Here is a 19,304-nt window from a genome sequence, read left to right on the forward strand (position 1 = left end):
ATTCACTTTTGTTATGTGACATCGCATAAATGTGTATGTGTGTGTATTAAATGTGTGGGATAACAATGACTTGTTTCTATGGACATAGGCTGGGAAGTAGTATGGTGTAGAAGAGGCAATATTAAATGGGAAGGCTGAAGTTCTCATCTATTGTGTAAACACTGAGGAAGTTGGTTTATTTTCTAGGCTTTTTTTTTTTTCAGTTTCCCTTGCAGCCTGAAAACAAAAACGGATGTTTCTCTTTGCTAGCTAAAGTGTTTAGATGGTGTGCTGTACATGATCAGAGAATGCTTATAAACAGAGTATTGGTCTCGTCCATCGTGAAGAGATGACTGATAGACTTTGAGGTTGCAAGACGAAACCATATGTAATTTTAACAGGTGACTGAATTGTACATTTTTGTGGTCTTTTCAAATAGACAAACAGAGCTGAAGAATCAGAAGTGGAAATGAATAGCAAAGAGACTGACGTGCTACGTTGCTGGAGATGTAGAAAATACATAGCAAATTCTAACTGCCTTGCAAAATGTCATGGAAAAGAACCATCCGATGTAAGTATAATGTCTGTTGTTGTTGTTGGTTGGTTTTTGTTTTTTTTTTTTCCTTTTTTTTTCCAGTGCCATTGGTTTTAAATAAAGGAGAACTATTAGATTTGCCTTCACTTAATTTTTCCTGTGGATAAATTAAAATATATGTCATTAAAATATAGAGAAGAATGTAAGCAGTAATGCTACTGAAGCCAAGTAAGAAACAATCACCTTTACGTTCTGCAACATGAAGGCTGGTATTCATGATACATTTGTCTACTAGCTCCTGTAATATGTATAGTGTTACCTACCTCAGATACTCTTGCTACTTATTTTAAAAAAATGGGGGATAGTCTTTGCACATAAATCACTCAGATTTGCCTGCCATGAAGGGGGATGCCCTGCCAGGTTAAAATAGGACTTAGTGACTCACACCATTATCATTAAAATAAAGAGAAAAATGATCGTACAGAATAATATTTATTTTAAAGTTAAAAGCTCCATTTTCTTAAAATGTAGTGCCCCTACTTATTATGTAACTCTCTTACAATACAAAAGTAAAGCTTTTACATGGTTTTATAAAATTTCTGAAGCAAAAGTTTATTAGTAATATTATTCCTTTTCGATAAATAATGCAATCAAAGTCAGCAATATTTGGACCTAACAAATACTTAAACACTACCTGAAAACTTAAGTATCTGAAACTGCAGATGTTTCTTGACAAGAATAACTTTATTTAAACTAAAATCTTTTCACTTTTAATGCATTTAATTTTTTTGTTTGAACTTGTACTTAAATAGTATAATTGCTAAGTGCCTTATTACTGGAGTTACTCCCTTTGTAAAATGAAAGCCCACTTTCAAAAATACTTCAGTTCCAATACATCACTGTTCTTACAGAGATCATACATGTCAGTGGATGTCATGCCTGCATGTGAGAAGGTACCTGCTAGAGGGTAGGCAAAGACTGACCTGTTGCATACATACTAGAAACCTCCACTTTTCTGTACAGGCTATGGCGACACATTGTCATTAAAATAACTCACATAATATGCTCTTGTCTTCCTCACATTGCAAAGTACACAAATTATATTTTCAATTTCAGTTCATGTTGCATTTTTTTTCACCTTCTATTTCCTTTTGTAGAAGGGGATATCTTTGGGAAATCAAGTCTAGTGTAGATTTCCTAAACCATCATAGCTCTGCAGACACATTCAGTTGGTTCCAAGGGGTTGTGTGGCACACTATCAAAGTAGTAAGACACACCTGTCAAGCAGAGCTGTACATTCAGTACCAACATGCATATGCTGTTGTAGGTCCAAGGTGACTCAGTTGTCACTGCTCTATGCTGTCCTGTATTTCAGGATCTATGGTTAACATGGGTGGAGCCAGGTACCCATAATAACAGATGTGATCTCAGTGTCCTAACCTATATATACTGTTAGAAAGAAGATGAATTCCTTCCTATTTTTTAACATTTTTTAATGATTAAATTTCTAATAGTGCACTCCCTTTGTTTACAGAGCTTGAGGTTCCGGAATATTTTTCATGCTTAATGCTTTTGTTTGTTTTATGCATGATTTAATTTTTGTTTGTTTGTTTGTTTGTTTTTTACTGGGGAGGATTTTCAATCCTTTCATGGAAGAATGTGGTTGAACGTTCAGTTGCTAGCAGAGGGCCATCTTCCGTGTGCACAGGACTGAAAGCACTCTTTAATTATGTAGATAGCAGATAAAAAATGTAACTTAGTGCTGCTTTCTAAGGCAGTGGGTGGCAAGAATGTACTCAGATGAGAAGAGTAATGTTTTTAGTATATTTTTTTCACTGTTGGATTTTTTACTTGCAATGAAAGATGTAGCTGGACTGTGAGTAAAAGAAGGTTCTTAGAAGAAACCTAAAAGACAAATGTTGAAGTTATGAATGCACTATCAAAAATTTATATCAGAATTATATCTAATTTGGAGTACAGGCAGTCTCCATAGACAGGAGGAAGATGTGGCATGAGTATGATAAATGAATCTATTTGTATATTTTAAGTTCTTCTGTCATTAAGTGGAAAATTTTTGAAAGTTTCTGTCTTCTGTATATAGCCCCCCTTTCAATTTTCATAATAATAAATTTTTTCCTACCGTGAGTTCCATAACATAGGAGTCAGTGTTTGTTTTTTGTTTTTTGATGTTCATCACTTTTTACAACTGAATTTAAGACTCTGACACTCAACAGAGTTTTCTTGGGTTGTAGCCATCCTTATAAATTTACTGACATTCTAAACTATATTAAAAGGTTTTAATTACACTTGTATCACTCCTGTGCTAAAGGGAAGTTAGATATTTTTATTTATTTTAGTATCAGTTACTGAAATGCTATGCTAATCTTAATTAACAACTTTTTCAGATTTATTTTGTCTTCATTTGGTCACACAATTGCAGTTAAAATTGAAAAAATCCTAAAAGTCCCTGGTTTCTCAGATTGTTTTTCTAACAAACATTTTAGAAAATGAATTTAAAACTATTCATGGAATAGTTATCCAGTACTGACCACAGTCTTCATATAAACTAGAACTTAAATTTTTACTGTCTTTACTGGAAAATTGAGCGAGGTGATAGTGCTTGTGAAATCAGTTTCCTAATATACTTGAAGATCAGCCATTGCATATTTTCTGTTCTTGCAAACAAAACAAAAACACCTCCAAACGCCTCCATCTCCACAGTGGAGTCTGTCCAATGTCTTTAGATCCAGAAATAGAGTATTATTGACAGCAGCTACCTGATTTTTGGCTTAAAGAATGCACCAACAGCATTGAGATTTACCATTTATTAATAAAAATATTTACTGAATTTGGGAGACTGATTTCTAGATATGTTCAAACAACAGAAGTTTACATGAATGTTGAATATCAATACAGTATTTCTTTTTTTAATAGACATCACAACCTTCAGCTGCTGCTCAGGAGTCTTGCAATGTATGGCATGTGAACTTAGAAGCCATTCCAGAGTGGGTGAAATGCGTCATTGAGAAGGTAGATTTTTTTTCCTTACATCTTCATCATTCAAGCAAATGTGAAATTAGTAAGGCAAACAAATTTCAAGGGTACCTTTCTGACATAGTCCATATATATTACAGAGACCTTGTAATTGAGAGAATTTTTGTCAGTAGGTTTTATTATTACCATTCATAGAATCTTTATCCCCTTTTGATGTTTTTTAAACGTGTGTTCAAAACCTAGAATTGATAAATTCTGTTCCTCCCCATTTATAGATGAATGTATATACATTTGTCCAAATGACTGTTAAGGGCAACACTGCATATCTTGACAATACTTAAAATTACATGAATTACCTAGGCTTTGGGTTTTGGTTTGTCTTGAGTATTGTATCTTGCAGTATTAATACATACATTGACACTAACAGTAAAGAAAATGCTTCTCTATAAGACTGGAGTGAAGGTTTATTAGAGTTCAGTTGCTAGAATACAATGTGATGTCTTTCTTTTACATGTCATGATATGGGTGGCACTGTATGTAAAGTAGGGCCTGAATGTACAGAGGTTGCAGATGGCAATGAAACAGTTGAAAGCCTCTAGGTAAGGAATAGGGGGCAAACAAATAAAGTGGATGCTGTTGTGGCAGTCTGCTGTTGGCCACTTATCCAAGATGATGACACTGATGAATTATTCTTTAAGGAACTGAGAGATACCTGTAGATCAGCTGCCCTTGTCCTTATGGGTGACTTGCCAGACATGAATGGGGAATACCATACAGCTGATACAAACAGGTCCAGGAGATTCCTAAAATACCTTAATGATAACTTCTTGGTACAGATACTAAAGGAGGTGACTAGAAAAGTTGCTTTCCTGGATTTGTTGATTGTGAACAGGGAGTGTCTCATGGGTGAAGTGGCAGTTGGTGGCAATCTTGACCATAGCAACCACAAAGTAGTCAAGTTTAAAATCTTTGGTAATCGTGCCACCAAAAGTGCCATCAAAGCTTCAACCCTGGATATGGAGAGAGTAGAATTCAGGCTGCTCAGGTAACTCATTATTAAGGTCCCCTGGGAACCTGCTTTTGAAAGCATTGGGCTCCCTCAGTACTGGTCACATGTTAAGTACTACCTTGTAAGAGCACAGGAACAGGCAATTCTGAAATGTCGGAAGTCAGGCAGGCAGGGCAGAAGGTTGCCTTGTCTGAGCAGGGATCTTCTTCTAGAGCTTAGGCAGAAAAAGAAAGTGTGTGGCCACTGGAAGTAAGGTCAGGTGACATGGGAGGACTACAGAGATGCTGTTTACCATTATAGGGAGAAAATTCATGCAGCCAAAGCTTGGAGATGAAGCTGGGCAGTACTATGGGGGACAATAAAAAGGTCTTTTTAAAATATGTTAACAGCAAAAGAAGGACCAGAGATAACATTGATTCATTTCTTGATGGGAACAGTCACCTCATAAATAGGGACTTAGACAAAGCAGAGATGTTTATTTCTGTTTACATGTGTTGATAGTGATAGGACAAGGGGGAATGATTTTAAATTAAGACGGGAGATTTAGGTTAGATATTAGGAGAAAGTTTTTCACTCAGAGGGTGGTGAGGCACTGGAACAGGTTGCCCAGAGAGGTTGTGGATGCCCCATCCCTGGAGGTGTTCAAGGCCAGGCTGGGTGCGGCTCTGGGCAGCCTGGTCTGGTGGTTGGCAAACCTGCCTATGGCAGGGGGGTTGGAGTTAGATGATCTTTAAGGTCCTTTTCAACCCAGACCATTCTATGATTCTATGATTTAGTGCCTTCCTTGCCTCTGTCTTCAACACCAGTGGTGGGCTTTGGGACCCCCAGAGCCCTGAGTTAGAGGACTATGACTGTTCTAACAATAACCTCCCAGCCAGCCCCAAACTTGTGCAGGATTTGGTGCTCCAGCTGGGTGCATATAAGTGTATGGGGCTTCGTGGGACTCCTCCCAAGGTACTCAGAGAGCTGACAGATGTCATTGTGAGACCTCTCTCACAATGGTCTCAGGAGTCTGGAGAGGTCCCAGTCAAATGAAACCTGGCAAACATTCCAATTTTCAAGAAGGATAAGAAAGAAGACCCTGGCCTGTCAGTCTTACTTCAGTGCCTGGTGAAATTGTGGATAAGATTATTCTGGGAGTTACTGAAAATCACCTGAAAGACAGTGCAGTCGTTGGTAACAGTCAGAATGGGTTTATGAGCAGAAAGACCTGCTAAACAAACTTAATTTCCTTTTATTACAAGGTTGACCAAGGGAAGCCAGTTAATGTAATCTTTTAGCATTTCAGCAAACCTTTCTATAATGTCTTTCACAGCATCCTTCTGGACAAAATGTCCAGCATACAGCTAGACAAATTCATAATACGATGGGTGAACAATTGGCTGAGGGTCCCAGTAACATCAGGCTGGTGGCCAATCATTAGACGGGTTCTGCAGGCCTCCATTTTAGAGCCAGTTCTCTTCAGCATTTTCATAAATGACTTGGATGCAGAACTTGAAAGCATACAAAGTAAGTTTTCAGCCAACACTAAATTGGAAAGAGCTGTTGACTCCCTCAAGGGTAGAGAGGCATTGCAGAGAGATTTTGACAAATTAAAGAGTTGGGCAATCATCAATAATATGAAGTTTAACAAGAGCGAGTGCTTGATTCTGCATCTGGGATGGGTCAACACTGGATGTGCATACAGACTGGGGGTCGAGGCGCTGGAGAACAACCTCGTGGGAAGGGATCTGAGCGTTCTGGTTGATGGCAAGTTGAACATGAGTCAGCAGTGAATCCTGGAAGCCAAAAGGGCCAACTGTACCCTGGGGTGCATCAGGCACGGCACTGCTAGCTGGTGGAGGGAAGGGATTGTCCTGCTCCGCTCTACACTGGTGCAGACTCACCTCGAGTACTGCGTGCAGTTTTAGGTGCCAGAATATAAGAAGGACATAAAACTATTAGTTTCCAGAGGAGGGCTACAAAGATGGTGAAGGGTCTGGAGGAAAAGACATCTGAGTAGCAGCCGAGGTCCCTTAATTTCTTCAGCCCAGAGCAGAGCAGGCTGAGGGGAGGCCTCATGGCGGCCTGCAGCTCCCTCACGAGGGGAGCGGAGGGGCAGGCGCTGAGCTCTGCTCTCTGGGGACAGCGACAGGACCCGAGGGAACGGCATGGAGCTGGGACAGGGGAGGGTCAGGCTGGGGGTTAGGGAAAGGTTCTGCACCCAGAGGGTGGTCGGGCACTGGGACAGGCTCCCCAGGGCAGTGGTCACGGCACCAAGTTGCTGGAGTTCCACAAGCATTTAGACAATGCTTTCAGGCACGTGGTCTGATTTTGGCTTGTTCCTGTGTGGAGCCAGGAGCTGGAATCAATGATCCTTATGGGTCCCTTCCAACTCAGGATATTCTATGATTCAATGATGATTTTGGCACGTGGCTAGAAAATAGTTGCTTTCTTGCAGATTCAAACATCTGATGACAACCTAGTGTCCCTGCTTTTGAGTTTTAACTGCCCATTTTAAACTACAAAGCATCTCACAACTTTCCTGTTGAAATTATTGCTTCTGTTGAGTATATACTTTGTTTTAGGGCTGGAAGTTAATGTTGTGGCATGGATGTAGTAAGCAGCAACAGTGGTTAAGGTTTGCCTTACAGATTTCCTCTGATTAGTGTTTGATTTTGAGAAGCAAATGCTCTTTGCATTGCTTTCTAACTAGGCTTCGGTGTCTAAGTTTTACTATATACTGTATACAAAAGAATATGAATATATGTATATGTATATATATGTACCTTAGATTTGCTGTGAAGTGGCCAAAATGGTCAGCCAGTTGGAACTGATCTTTGTGGGTCTGTTTCAACTGTTCTGTTCTGTTCTATTCTGTTCTATTCTATACTGCAAATAACTTCTGATCTAAACAAATCCACTCTGAAAATGACAACACAAAGAAAAAAAATACGACTGTAAAACTAAACATTCAAAAATTAAGAAAATTTTTTTCATCTTCCTTCAGAGTTTTGCTGTATATTTTATTTTGCTAAACATTAATTAAGCCCTTCTGAAAAATAATGATCTCATGGAGACTACAATAGTGTATGACAGAATAGTGTATCGGTTGCAGAAATACTAATCTTTGAGGAGAAAATAGGGGTGATGAGTTATTTTCCTGCTTTACAGAATTGCAGAACCTTGAATGCCTGATCATGAATACACAGTTTTTATAGTAGTTTGTTATATTATTTCAGTACAATTGGAGTTAATGTTGATATTAGTATATCTCTTTTCACCTTTAGCTGTAAATGCCCAGCCTTATGCATTTGAAAGCCTAAAAGGTCAAGTTGGAAACCTGCAAGATAAAAAACCTGTAGACAGTGACTGCTAAGAAAAGGCTTAGCATATTTCTCAAGATTGGAGAAGACCAATGCTCCTCTGGTGGCCGAGGCAGAGAGTACAATACTCTTTGAAAGCCTTCAGTGTCATAATGTTTATTTCATCCTTTTGTGTCCTGGAAGTCTTGTCTCATTCACTTCTGACTTCTCTGGAAAGATGCTGCAGATTTACGGATAAATGTGTGGCATTTTTAAGCAATTTTGGCTTGTCCCCAGATCCTCCTGGGCTTTGAATAATTTTGTGATCATGTGTTATTTTCTCCTGTATGACTCCTGAATCAAAGGCTAAAACATTTTACATAAGCACAAAGTCTATTTGCAGTCTGTAACAGCCCACTGCTTCCCAGCCAGTTCTTTTTTGCCATCTGTCCCTGTTCTTAACCAATCTCATTGGGTTTCATGCACAAATTAGTGTATAGTGAATCTTCAATAATTATAAATACCTAGCTAGCTCTGTTAGTGACCTTTATTGACTTGCATTCTCTTTTCCCCATTACTCATCACTTGGTTTAGCTTCTTTAGCTAACCCTTCCTAGTTTTTCCTCTTTATGCACACCATCATTAAATTTGTGTACCCTCAGCTTCTTTTCAGATCTTGCCGATTTTCCCGCTGCCACCGCCTCCACTAGTAGGCTGTTACTTCTTATCCTGAGTCAGTGCTTCCACACTCCCTTGCCAAGCTCATACTAAATCAATCCCAGACTTCCTTGTACTGCAGCTCATCTCCTGGTCTCTCTGCACATAGGGTGTAGCATTGTCCTTTTTCTTCCCTACAAACTCGTGCTTTCCCATTTTTGCCAGAATCACAGAACGTCTGAGGTTGGAAGGAACCTCAGGGTCCTTCTGGTCCAATCCTCCTGCTGAAGCAGGGTCACCCAGAGCAGGTTGCCCAGGACAATGTCCAGGCAGCTTTTGAAGATCTCCAAGGAAGGAGACTGCAACATCTCTGGGCAACCTGTGCCAGTACTCCATCACCTGCGCAGTAAAGAAGTGCTTCCTGATGTTCAGGAGGAACCTTTTGTGTTCCAGTTTACCAGACTGTTAGCCTTCTTCCCCAACCTTTGTGGATATTTTTTCCTCCCCCTTTGGCAATCTAGGTTACTATTCCATAGTGGCGGAGTGCCTGCAAGACTCACTAAAGACACTAAGTGCTTATTCCTGAATTTTAGTGCCTAGTCCATAACATCTGAGAAACAGAGTGTGGGAGATTTAGAGTAAACCTCTGTGCCAGCTTAGTATTTCTTAGGGAATGGCATAGACACAAATTTGTCAGCCTTATAAACTAAGACTGTGTGTGTTGAAGGAGTTTTCAGGGATTTTAGTGTTTGGGGCATATGTAAACAGATTTCTTTTTCTCTAAGTTAATAACGTGTCCGGATTTAAACAGATTCTCATAAGTGCCGTGAGAGGCACATCTTTAATACTTCGTGAAATTTTGAGTTTTTAACCCACAACACACACGTAAGCTTCTTATAGAAGTGTTTCCAGAACTTTTTGTAGTATTGCATGTGGAATATAACCTTTCATCCACATCAGCATTTTTCTGAAACTGCAAAAGTGGTTTTACTGAAACTTTCCAGAGCATTCACTCAGACAAGCATCAGTCATAGAATCATTTTCCCAAACTACCTTGCAAAGACATTTGCAATTGAAAGCAATGCTAGAAAAGTTGGATAGCTTCTGTATTCATGCCTTAACCCCACATTGGGCACACTAGTGAGTAATGTGTGACTGGAGTTTATAATGTTGTTTTTCCTATGGGCTGTGATCATGAGAACACTAGCATGACTTTAATCGTCAAAAAAGTTTCTGCTGAACAGATTAATATATTTAGTAAAAACACTAATAGTTGTGCAAGTATGTAGGAGCTTGTAGTTGTCTGATATGTATTTTATTTTCAAAGAGTGACTTTAGGATTGATATGAGATTCGTAAAAATGCAGATAATGTAAATAAGTGTGTCCCTAATAATACAGTATTGAAGATTTGTGATGGCATTTGCACACAGATTATGTTGTAATACTACATAAATCAAAATGCCAGTCCCATTTCAAGCCTTTTGTGGGTAAGCAAAGTAAAAGCTATATTCTCTTTGTGAGAAATCTCCTTCCACTGTACTTAGTATGCAAGAAATGTATTAGCACTCAGAAAACTCAGCTGAGAAACAATGCTTGCCAGTTCCAGATTAACATGGTAAATTGATTTCACTATTTTAAAGGATCTAATGTTTTCGCTGGCATTGCAGCATTATTCTATCTGTGGACAAATAATTAAAATACTTTAAAGCCTCTACATTTTGAAATGTGTGTTAGTTCTAGATTTCTTAGATTTAGGATAGTTATCACTTACAAATAATTTTCACTTCATCTAGCAGAGTTTTCACTGGAACATTTTCTATGGTGGATTTTCTTTTTGCTGTGCAGTCTCTTGTGTTTGAAAAACAAAAAACAAACCCTTTTATTAAAGGAGAAAAGTAAATCTGGTAATGATTTCTTAATCATTGATTTATAATGAATGTGTTGGATGTCAGTTTGTTTTCTTTTTTTTTTAATAGGCACAGTGGACAATTGGAAAACTGCATTGTCCGTTTTGTGAGGCCCGTTTAGGGGGCTTTAACTTTGTCTGCAACACAAAGTGTTCCTGTGGACAGTTAGTAAACATACATTTCTGCAAAAGTCGAACTGACTATCAGCCAGCTTTCTCTCTTAAATTGGCAAAATCATCAGGAAAACACTTACCTCTCTGCAAAATTAAGTCTGGTTTTAGCACAGATAACCACCAAGAAGTGGTAACAGCAACTTCGGAAATCAAACCACAAAGGCTTTCATACATGGTCAGAAATAATAATACTGAAAGATTAACAGAAGCACTTTATCTCGAAGCAAGGTCTCCCAGATTGGAGATGAAAAGTAAAAAACTTCCCTTAAAGGCATTAAATCAAAAAGGAAATCTTTCTGCTTCCTGTCTTCTGAATGATGCATGCACTCTAAAACCTTTCCACAGAAGATCACATAGTTGGGATTTAAATGTCAGCAAGAGACTTGCTTTGTCACCTTCATTTGAAACTTCCAGTACAGGAACTATTTACCATATGAAATGGTCGAATGGACAAAATGAAAATCCACCTGTTTACACACAAAGTGGCTTGCAGTTAGAGACCGACAGTAGTGCTTTTCAGGAACAATATAGGTCAAATGCTGACAAACTGCAGAAGAGGATTCGAGATACTTCCTTTACCACATTGGTACATAGAGGCACAGAGAGTGAATGTGATTTTGAAGCTGCTGGACAATCTTCTGGGAGTGCCATTGCTGACAGGTCACCTTTTGTGATGAACATTTCTTCATCTGCAAGTGCTGTAGAAGAGGAACAATACATTGCACTTGTTGGTCTTGTGCAGCCTACAAATACTTCCATCAACCAAAAACTGAGTAAGAGAGAAAGAAACAAGTTGAAAAGCTTAAGGAGAAAACAAAGGAGGCGAGAACAGTGGCTACAGAAGCAAGTAGGTGTTTAAAGTGAATTGTGCTACTTTTTTTTTGTTTCGCCTGCTTTTATAATTTTTAGTTTTTGATGCTGTCTCGTAAGGTATTGCAACTTCTTCCTAGATGTAATTTTTCTATTTCAACCCAATCTTTTTTTTTTTTTTTGCTGTATTAAAATCAGATCTTCGTAGATATACATAACTCATTTCTGTTGACCTTTTTGTTGTGATGTAACAACAAATCTGAAATGGAAGGTAAAATTTAATCAATGTGATTAAAGGAGGCCTAAATATACAAATCTTTTAAATCAGAAACAGTAGCATTTCAGAACTTCTTAGCTATTAAGTAATGAGATTTGGGGTTATCTTTGCATTAAAAAAATATATATTTTTTTAAAGATGTTTGCATTTACTATTTATTGTAAAACAAATTTTTTTCTTTGAGTAAAGAACTGATTGTTGCTGTTTAGTATAGCTTTAGTAGCTAAATACTTTGTCTACTAATCTAGAAAAAAAACTTACATATTTTTATAAAGCTTTTATACAGCTCAATTATACAGCTATGTTTTCCCTCTTCATTCCATTAAAGAAGAACAGAATTAAACAAAATTGAAGACTATAGATGGTCATGCAAATTTGGAAGGGTGAGGGGGGCAGAGACTGGGAGTATATCTTTACATGAATAACAGTTATAGTTTGCTCAGAAATTAATTAGAAAGGTTGATGACATGTATACCTTTAAAAGAAAATTCCTCCTCATACAATTCCTGCTATAAAATACCGTGTGGCTAGAGAGAGCAAACATACTAACTCTCACCAGAGAAGTAATATCTAATCCAGAAATCATTCCCACTTTAGGAAGGTATGTCGTTGTGAAGTGCAGTGACATGCAAAGCTGCAGAAAGCCTTATTTCACAGATACATATTTTTTTATGTGGTTGTTTTGCATTTGGTATCAGTAAAGTTTAATTTGATATTTATGCTTTATTCAGAAATCCCAATCTTGTTTTAACAGACTATGCTTAGCTTAGGTATTAAACCGTTTTTGTTGGTTTTCATTTAATAAATAGGATACCAATGGTTCATGTATGAATCTTGCATTAGTCTGTTGTACATAAATGGTTTTCACCCTTAATATTCCACTGACCTCCTACAGTTCCAGTATGCTCAGACCTTGAGTGGCTGTGGGCTCTTTCCTACATACTGCCAGTAGAACCTTTAGAATATAGTACGGAATAAAGGCAGAGCACTGAATTCAGGATCGAGAGATAGTTACCTAGAGGCTGTGTCTCTTAATTAAATTTAAGAACCAACTTGAGAATGTGCTGCGTCTGGGGACATATCATAAGACTTTTTAGTATACCGGACATTTTTTTATTTTGTTGTCTTTGGGAAGGTTTTTTGTTTAATTTAAAGAGAGGTTTTAATTGGCCTTGTCATATTTGGAGATCTGATTTTGTAAAATACCTCACTGATACTGAGAATAAAGAACCTTTCCAAGACGTGGATGTCTTAATATTGAATGCCTATTTTCTACTAAGTTTAAAGATTATTAGATGTCAGCATCCCTAAAATGGCTTTAAAAATTCCAGGTCTATATTATTTTTCTTGAATGAAATAAGGATGCAAAAGCCTGGCTTATATGAGCATTTGCACAGTCATGTCATATGCAGTCTCTCCAGATGCTACTTTCAAGAGTAAAATGTTGTACAAATTTTCCTAATTTGTGGTAGCTGAAGAAAGAAAAAGTATACTTTCAAATGTTCTTCTTGAACTTTAAAAATGAATACAGTTGTTAAATCTGGTATGTCTAATCAGCAAGCATAAAATTTACACATTCAGAATATGTTTAAGAGGTATGTGAAATAAATAATCAGCTTTAAATAGTAGTTTTGAGGGGTAGTTATTTCAGTTTGGTTTCCCTGAAGGGCATTGATTTCTTTACTTGTGCTGAAAGTCTATGACCTTGGCATGGAATATTAAAAAGAGCGTAAAAACCCATACTTTTCAGACTGTCTGTCAGCATGTGTGGCTAATGCAGTTGCACTTCCCATCACTGTAAATATCTTCCCACAAGAATGTGGACCACAAAATCACATCCCCTCTACAGTCCGACAGTGTCACAGGACGTGATGCTACTTTGCCAAAGACTACTTGCTGCTTTTCCAGTATAGGTATCCTCCCTTCTCTTGCAAGTTCCTTTTGTCTCCATTTTTCTTTGGCTCTCAGAAACCCTTCTTTGAAAATACATACGTATTATTATAGTGCAGCCTAGAATGGGAAGATGAGCTATGGGACTCATTGTAACTATGATTTCCAACATACTTATTATCTGTGTTAAAGTAATCAGACAGTAAAACCTCACCAAAAAAAAAAAAAAAGAAGCTTAAAGGTCTGATTGGATGAAGTGAAAGAGTTTTGATAAATGACACTGGGGAGTGTTTTATTTAAGTGCTCTTTCAAGAGGCAGTTCAACACAGCAAAATCGTGATGTGGAGTAAATCTCTTCTAAGCTCTCTCTGTTAAAGGTACTGTATAACTTATTTTTATCTTTAATTAAAGCCTTTCTGAAGAGCAGTTTGAGAGACCTTTTCAGACTTTGGACTTGCTTTGCAAATGCAAAGCCCAGTTTATTTTGTAGCATGATAACTATCTGTCAAGTTGTTCTTCCGTCTTTAAGTAAACTAAAATATGAATGCTGTGTCGTGGCAGAATGCGCACTGTAGTGAAGCTGAAGTATATAAGCCTCAAATTGTAAATAGGAACAGTTCTTTGAGCTCCTTACCTGCATTTGCCCTTGCACTTACGCTGTCTCTGTGGAGTAGGTGCAGGACTGAGATGAGATACCCTGCTAACAGCAGAGGGACCCAAGCTTCCTCTGACTGCTCTGCAAGAGAAAGCTCTTAAAGCCTGGAGAGGATACCTATGTTTTGTGTGCATGTATGTGTGCATGCTTGTGTTCGTGGGGGATTTTTAGCTGTCTGGTATATTGGTAGAGTATAATAATAAGTACTTAGGTCTAGGAATTGACAGTGTTAATAAGCATTTTTGTAATTGCTGCTATAGCTAAGAAGATTTACATTACAAACTCTCTTTTGTGTACATCTTGTTACATTTGCATTGTTTATTAGGGTCTAAAGCTCATATGAATTTTCTGAAACATGAAAGGCAGAAATATAATTTGTTGTTCCTCCTGTTTTATTTTGTTTCTGTTCACAATCATTTTACATAGAGGAAGTCTATGTAGCTAGCTTCAAAACTGTGGTATCCTCTTGGAAATCATCCTGATTGTTGTGGATTCACCCCAGCAGGCAGTTGAGTACCACACAGCAGCTTTCTCACTCTTCCCAGGTGGAATGGGGGAGAGAATTAGAAAGGTAAAAGTGCAGGAACTCATGCGTTGAGATACAGACAGCTTCGTAGGTAAGCCACACATGCAGACGAAGCAAAACAGGTGTTCAGCCCCTTCGAGGAAAGCAGGGCTCATCACAAGTAACAGTTTATTGGGAAGACAAACACCATCACAAACATCATCAAATGTCCCTCCCTTTCGCCTTCTTTACCCCAGTTGTTATTGCTGATCACAGCACCACATGGTGTAGGACACCCCTCTGGCCATCCTGGGCCAGCTGTCCTGGCTGTGTCCCCTCCCAGCTCCTGGGGCACCCCCAGCCTCCTCGCTGGCAGGGCAGCATGAGGAGCTGAATCGTCCTGAGCTCTGTGCAAGCACGGCTTTGCAACAGCTAAAACATCAGTGTGTTATCACCACTATTTTCATCAAAAATCCAAAACACAGCATTGTGTGAATCTCCGCGAAGATGATAACTCTGTCCCAGCCAAAACCATGACACTGATCCATCCAAAAAACATACTACTGGGCACCCCAACTGCATCATGTGTCTCTTTCCCAAGGTCTCTGCTATCTTACCAGGCTTGTATTTCTTTACACTACATTAAATTACAGTTGTAAATATCACATTTTCTATGGAATAACTGCTTGTTATGGCTGTGATTACACTGTACAAAGATAACAAAAAAAATAAAAAAGATAGCAAAGGTAAAGAAACATATTGGCTGCAGATACCTGGTCAGATAGAGAAACTGCTAAACCAAGTCAAGAAAAGTTCAGGCAGAGCAAGCCTCAGCCCTGAGGCCTTGCAGGTTAAGTACAAAGCTGACGGTCTGTTTCTAGCAGTGACAATACTGTGTTACAGGGCTACGTGGTTTTAAGCATGAGGCGGTATCTTTATTTAGCTAGGAAATTTTAGACCTGAGTAGCTTCTGAGCCAAAGCTTGTCTATCTTTGCTTTTGATTTGGTTGTAACTCTTATCTGGTGATTTTTGTAATTAGGAGTTTAATTCTGTCACAGATTATAAACCAGAGTAACAAGGAGGTACTGACAATGTTGGATTCATGCCAAAATCTGTAACTTCCCTTCTTTAAATTGCAGTTGTGCTCTCTGTGTAAAATTACTCATGGAGCTACTGGACAAACAGAACACATGAAGGTTGTCTCAGTGTATCAGTATGTATTCTATTTTTTTATGATTATCTTGAAGTTAGAATCTATAGAGTAGAATTTAATGTAGGTACACTGTTTTACTGAAGGCCAAAGTAGTCAGCTGTGTTGTATTTTCCTTCCTTTAAGTGAAATACATATGATTAATCTGTTTGTCTATAAGATACTTTCAGAATATACAATTGCTGCAGAGTAACCTCAGCATAGCAGAAATCATAGATTCATAGAATCATTTCGTTTGGAAAAGACCAGTAAGATCACCTAGTCTGACCTTTAACCTAGCACTGCCAAGTCCACAGTTGAGCTGCTTTGTGTTAAATGCTCATTTGGGGGGGGAGGGGGGGGTATCTGCTGCTTATTTTAGTTTTTCTAGAAGCCCACAGACAACTTGGATAATAACAATTCATGAGACTTGCTTTCCCTTGACTAAAAATGACAATGACTCTTTCATGGAAGTAAGTCATAGTGGTGTGCAGCTAGGTGCATGCCATAATTCCAGCGTGGATCTTTATTACACAGAGTGAAAAGCAGACTAAATTGTGCAGTTAAGTAGGATGACTCATGGCAGATAAAAATCAAAGTTCAACAGTGGTATGAACAAGAATATAGGAGTACGTTCATATTTATGAGATTTACTGTGGATTACCAGAAGGACCACATCACGTGCACAGTAAGGAGAGAGTTCAAGATTAGTTTTTATATTGGAAAAGAATGAATTGTTATACAATTTTGTGCCCTAGACCTGTAATCCTTCACTTCTAAAAATTGTTCTGCTAATGACTTGCTGAGTATGCATTTGAGTCAGTTTTGTATTTCTAATTGGTTTTCATGTTACTAAACTCTCTGAATACATATAAATGGAGGCAAATTAAATAGAGGCTTATATTTTTAAGTAGAAATTTTAAGTAGAGAGCACAGCTTGAGTCTAGAAATGCAGAAATATTTTTTTTCAGGAAAGAAGTTCCTCACATCTGGGAATATTAAATGTCCATACAGTTGGGTTTTTGTATGTTTGTTTGTTTGTTTTTTCTTATTATTTGTTTGCTTGTTTTTAAAAGATCTAATCCTTCATGCTATATAGTGGTCAAGGTATCGATGAATTTTTCTCATTCAAAACCCCTCTTCAATTTTATGCTATCAAGCATCCAAGTGGGTTGTTTGCTTGCTTGTTTGTTTTGTTCTTGTTGTTGTTGTTTTTCTCATATCTCCATTTGGAAGAAAATAATGCTATCTGTTTTTTTTTTCTACAGTTTTTCAACTATTTTAGGTAAAACTGTAGGCATGCACCAAGAAGTCACTCTAAGCATCACAAAGATATCACGCAAGTAGAATAGGGCAGAAAAGATTTAATACAACCTCACCATTTCTGAAATTGATAAGCTCTCAGTGATTTTATTAAGAAATAGAAGAATTAAAGTAAAAAATAGTGAAATTAATTGTTATATATAGTACTCAAGAGATGTTTTTTTGGTAACTGCATTTCAGAAATAAATGTAAGGAAAGATGGCATCTACGGTTATAGTTGAAGAAGTTTCTAAATTTAGTTTTTTTTAATTTAGTTTTCTAAATTTTGAATGTTTCACCTTCCCTTTGATCATTAGGAGTTTAGATATATTGTTTCTAAAGACTGGATTACTGGAGAATCAACAATACAACATTTAGATACAGTGGGCATGAAAAGCAGAAACATTCTGATTTAGTAATGATCTCACATTTTTGAAAATACTATTGGACAGAAAGAAACAAATTCATCCTCATTAAGGAAGGCTTCCTCCCCGTAATCTTTAAAAAGAAATCCAGCAGTTTGACAGAGGATTAATCAAATCTTAATCTTTTGTAGCTCAAAATGTTGAAAAATTGTAAGTAAATTTATTTTCATAATTTGTATATCTTATTTTCTTCTACATACAGGGTGAGGAGAGCTTGCAATACTTTTACTAACCAATTTTGTAGGTGTGGAAAATCAAATAAGTATTTGACATTATGAACACTTAGAGAAATAAACCATTTGATTCTTCGCCCAACTTTTGAAAGCCATTTTGGGTTTTGATCGTGATTTAGACTTTTTGCTATGGTGCAGTGCTAATATAGATTCTGAAGCAAATTGCAAATAATTAGCAAATTTTGCATTAAAATATGATCTTAGCTAAGAGAGAGTATGAAGAAGTAACTGGTGAAGAATGATGATTTTCTAATTTAACCTCTTCCATAAATGTAAAATTTCTAATTCATCATTTGGTGAAAGCTGTATAGAAGATGAAAAAATATTTTTTTTAAATAAATAAAAAACAATTCTGTGTACTTTTTTTAAAATGTAAAATTAGAAGTAGATCCGAGTAGATCTAATTTAGAATATGTCAACTTCCATTTGCAGATTAAAATTAGTATATCTCAGGAAGAGCAGAGTTAAAAATACAGTGCGGCTCCGAAATGCGTTTCACTGAAGAAACAAAACTCCAACTGCATACTTACTCCACTATCATTCTTGTCTTGTTAATTTTCATACAAAGCAATCCATTGGTAAAGAAAAAAAAAAAAAAAAAGACACAGAGAGCTATTGAATTCATAAGGATCAGAGCAAAAAACACTCATTAAAATATTAAAAAGGGCATGACTGCAGCCATGGTGGGGGAAGAAAAAATACTGAACAGTGAAAGAAAACATGCAATGTGGAGTATTACATTCACTGGGTTCCCAGATCTGGCAGAAATAAATGATTTTGGAGCATTCTGAATGTTTTCCAGTTGGTAGTAACAGAAGGTTTGTTGTAAAAAATAAATAAATAAAACAAAATAAAAAGGTGTTTAGAAAATAATATTAGACCTGAGATTCTGGAAAAAGGTGAAAACCGTGTGCCAATCGTTCATATAGAAACAAAACTTACATTCTTCATTTTGGCATATTTCCTCAATATGTTTTGTCTACTTAACGTTGGAAAAGTAGGTTTCTGGAATAGGCAATAAAAAATGTAGCATTGCATATTGGCAATTGTATGTAATTCTTATTTTTATTTTTTTTCCTCTTTTAGGAGGGTTCAGTGTTCAGTCTTGCTTATTACAGGAAAAGCAAGGGTGTGTGAAAATATACAGAGACTGTTTGAAGATTAGATACAGGCAGACATGGTAGTTGCTCGTGGCTGTATAATGACACATTAATTAAGCAGTGGTCCCCTTGAGGTGGGTCCAAAATCAAGATCGAAGTAAGAATGTTAATTTTGTTACAATAAAAAGAAATTCTCATCTTGTCGTACTAGCAAAGTGAATATTGGTTCTATGCATTAAAATAAACAGTGAACAGAAACAGGTTTTTCCTGGATGATCAAAGCTCTTGTACAGGGAACTACTAAACTGAAAAGCAGAACACCATTTCTGTAGTCACTGTGATAATATGTTGTTGTTTCCAGCACAACAGACCAATCTG

General features: G+C 37.2%; 1 protein-coding gene across 3 annotated transcripts in view; it reads left to right on the forward strand.

Moving 5' to 3' along the window:
* The window catches only part of RNF180 (ring finger protein 180), an 84,817-nt gene that overhangs the window by 5,618 nt on the left and 59,895 nt on the right, over positions 1-19,304 (forward strand). For 2 of the 3 annotated variants that reach the window (XM_048079513.2, XM_048079512.2), the window contains exons 2-4: positions 419-550; positions 3,449-3,544; positions 10,436-11,386. In XM_048079513.2, coding sequence (XP_047935470.1) covers positions 449-550; positions 3,449-3,544; positions 10,436-11,386 — 1,149 coding nt within the window. In that variant the 5' untranslated portion in view covers positions 419-448. Of the gene's footprint in view, positions 1-418; positions 551-3,448; positions 3,545-10,435; positions 11,387-15,816; positions 15,891-19,304 lie in introns of all 3 variants that reach the window. The other variant, XR_007169200.2, reaches the window with a different exon arrangement.

This window comes from Anser cygnoides, chromosome Z, assembly GCF_040182565.1.
Source record: "Anser cygnoides isolate HZ-2024a breed goose chromosome Z, Taihu_goose_T2T_genome, whole genome shotgun sequence".
NCBI lineage: Eukaryota > Metazoa > Chordata > Aves > Anseriformes > Anatidae > Anser > Anser cygnoides.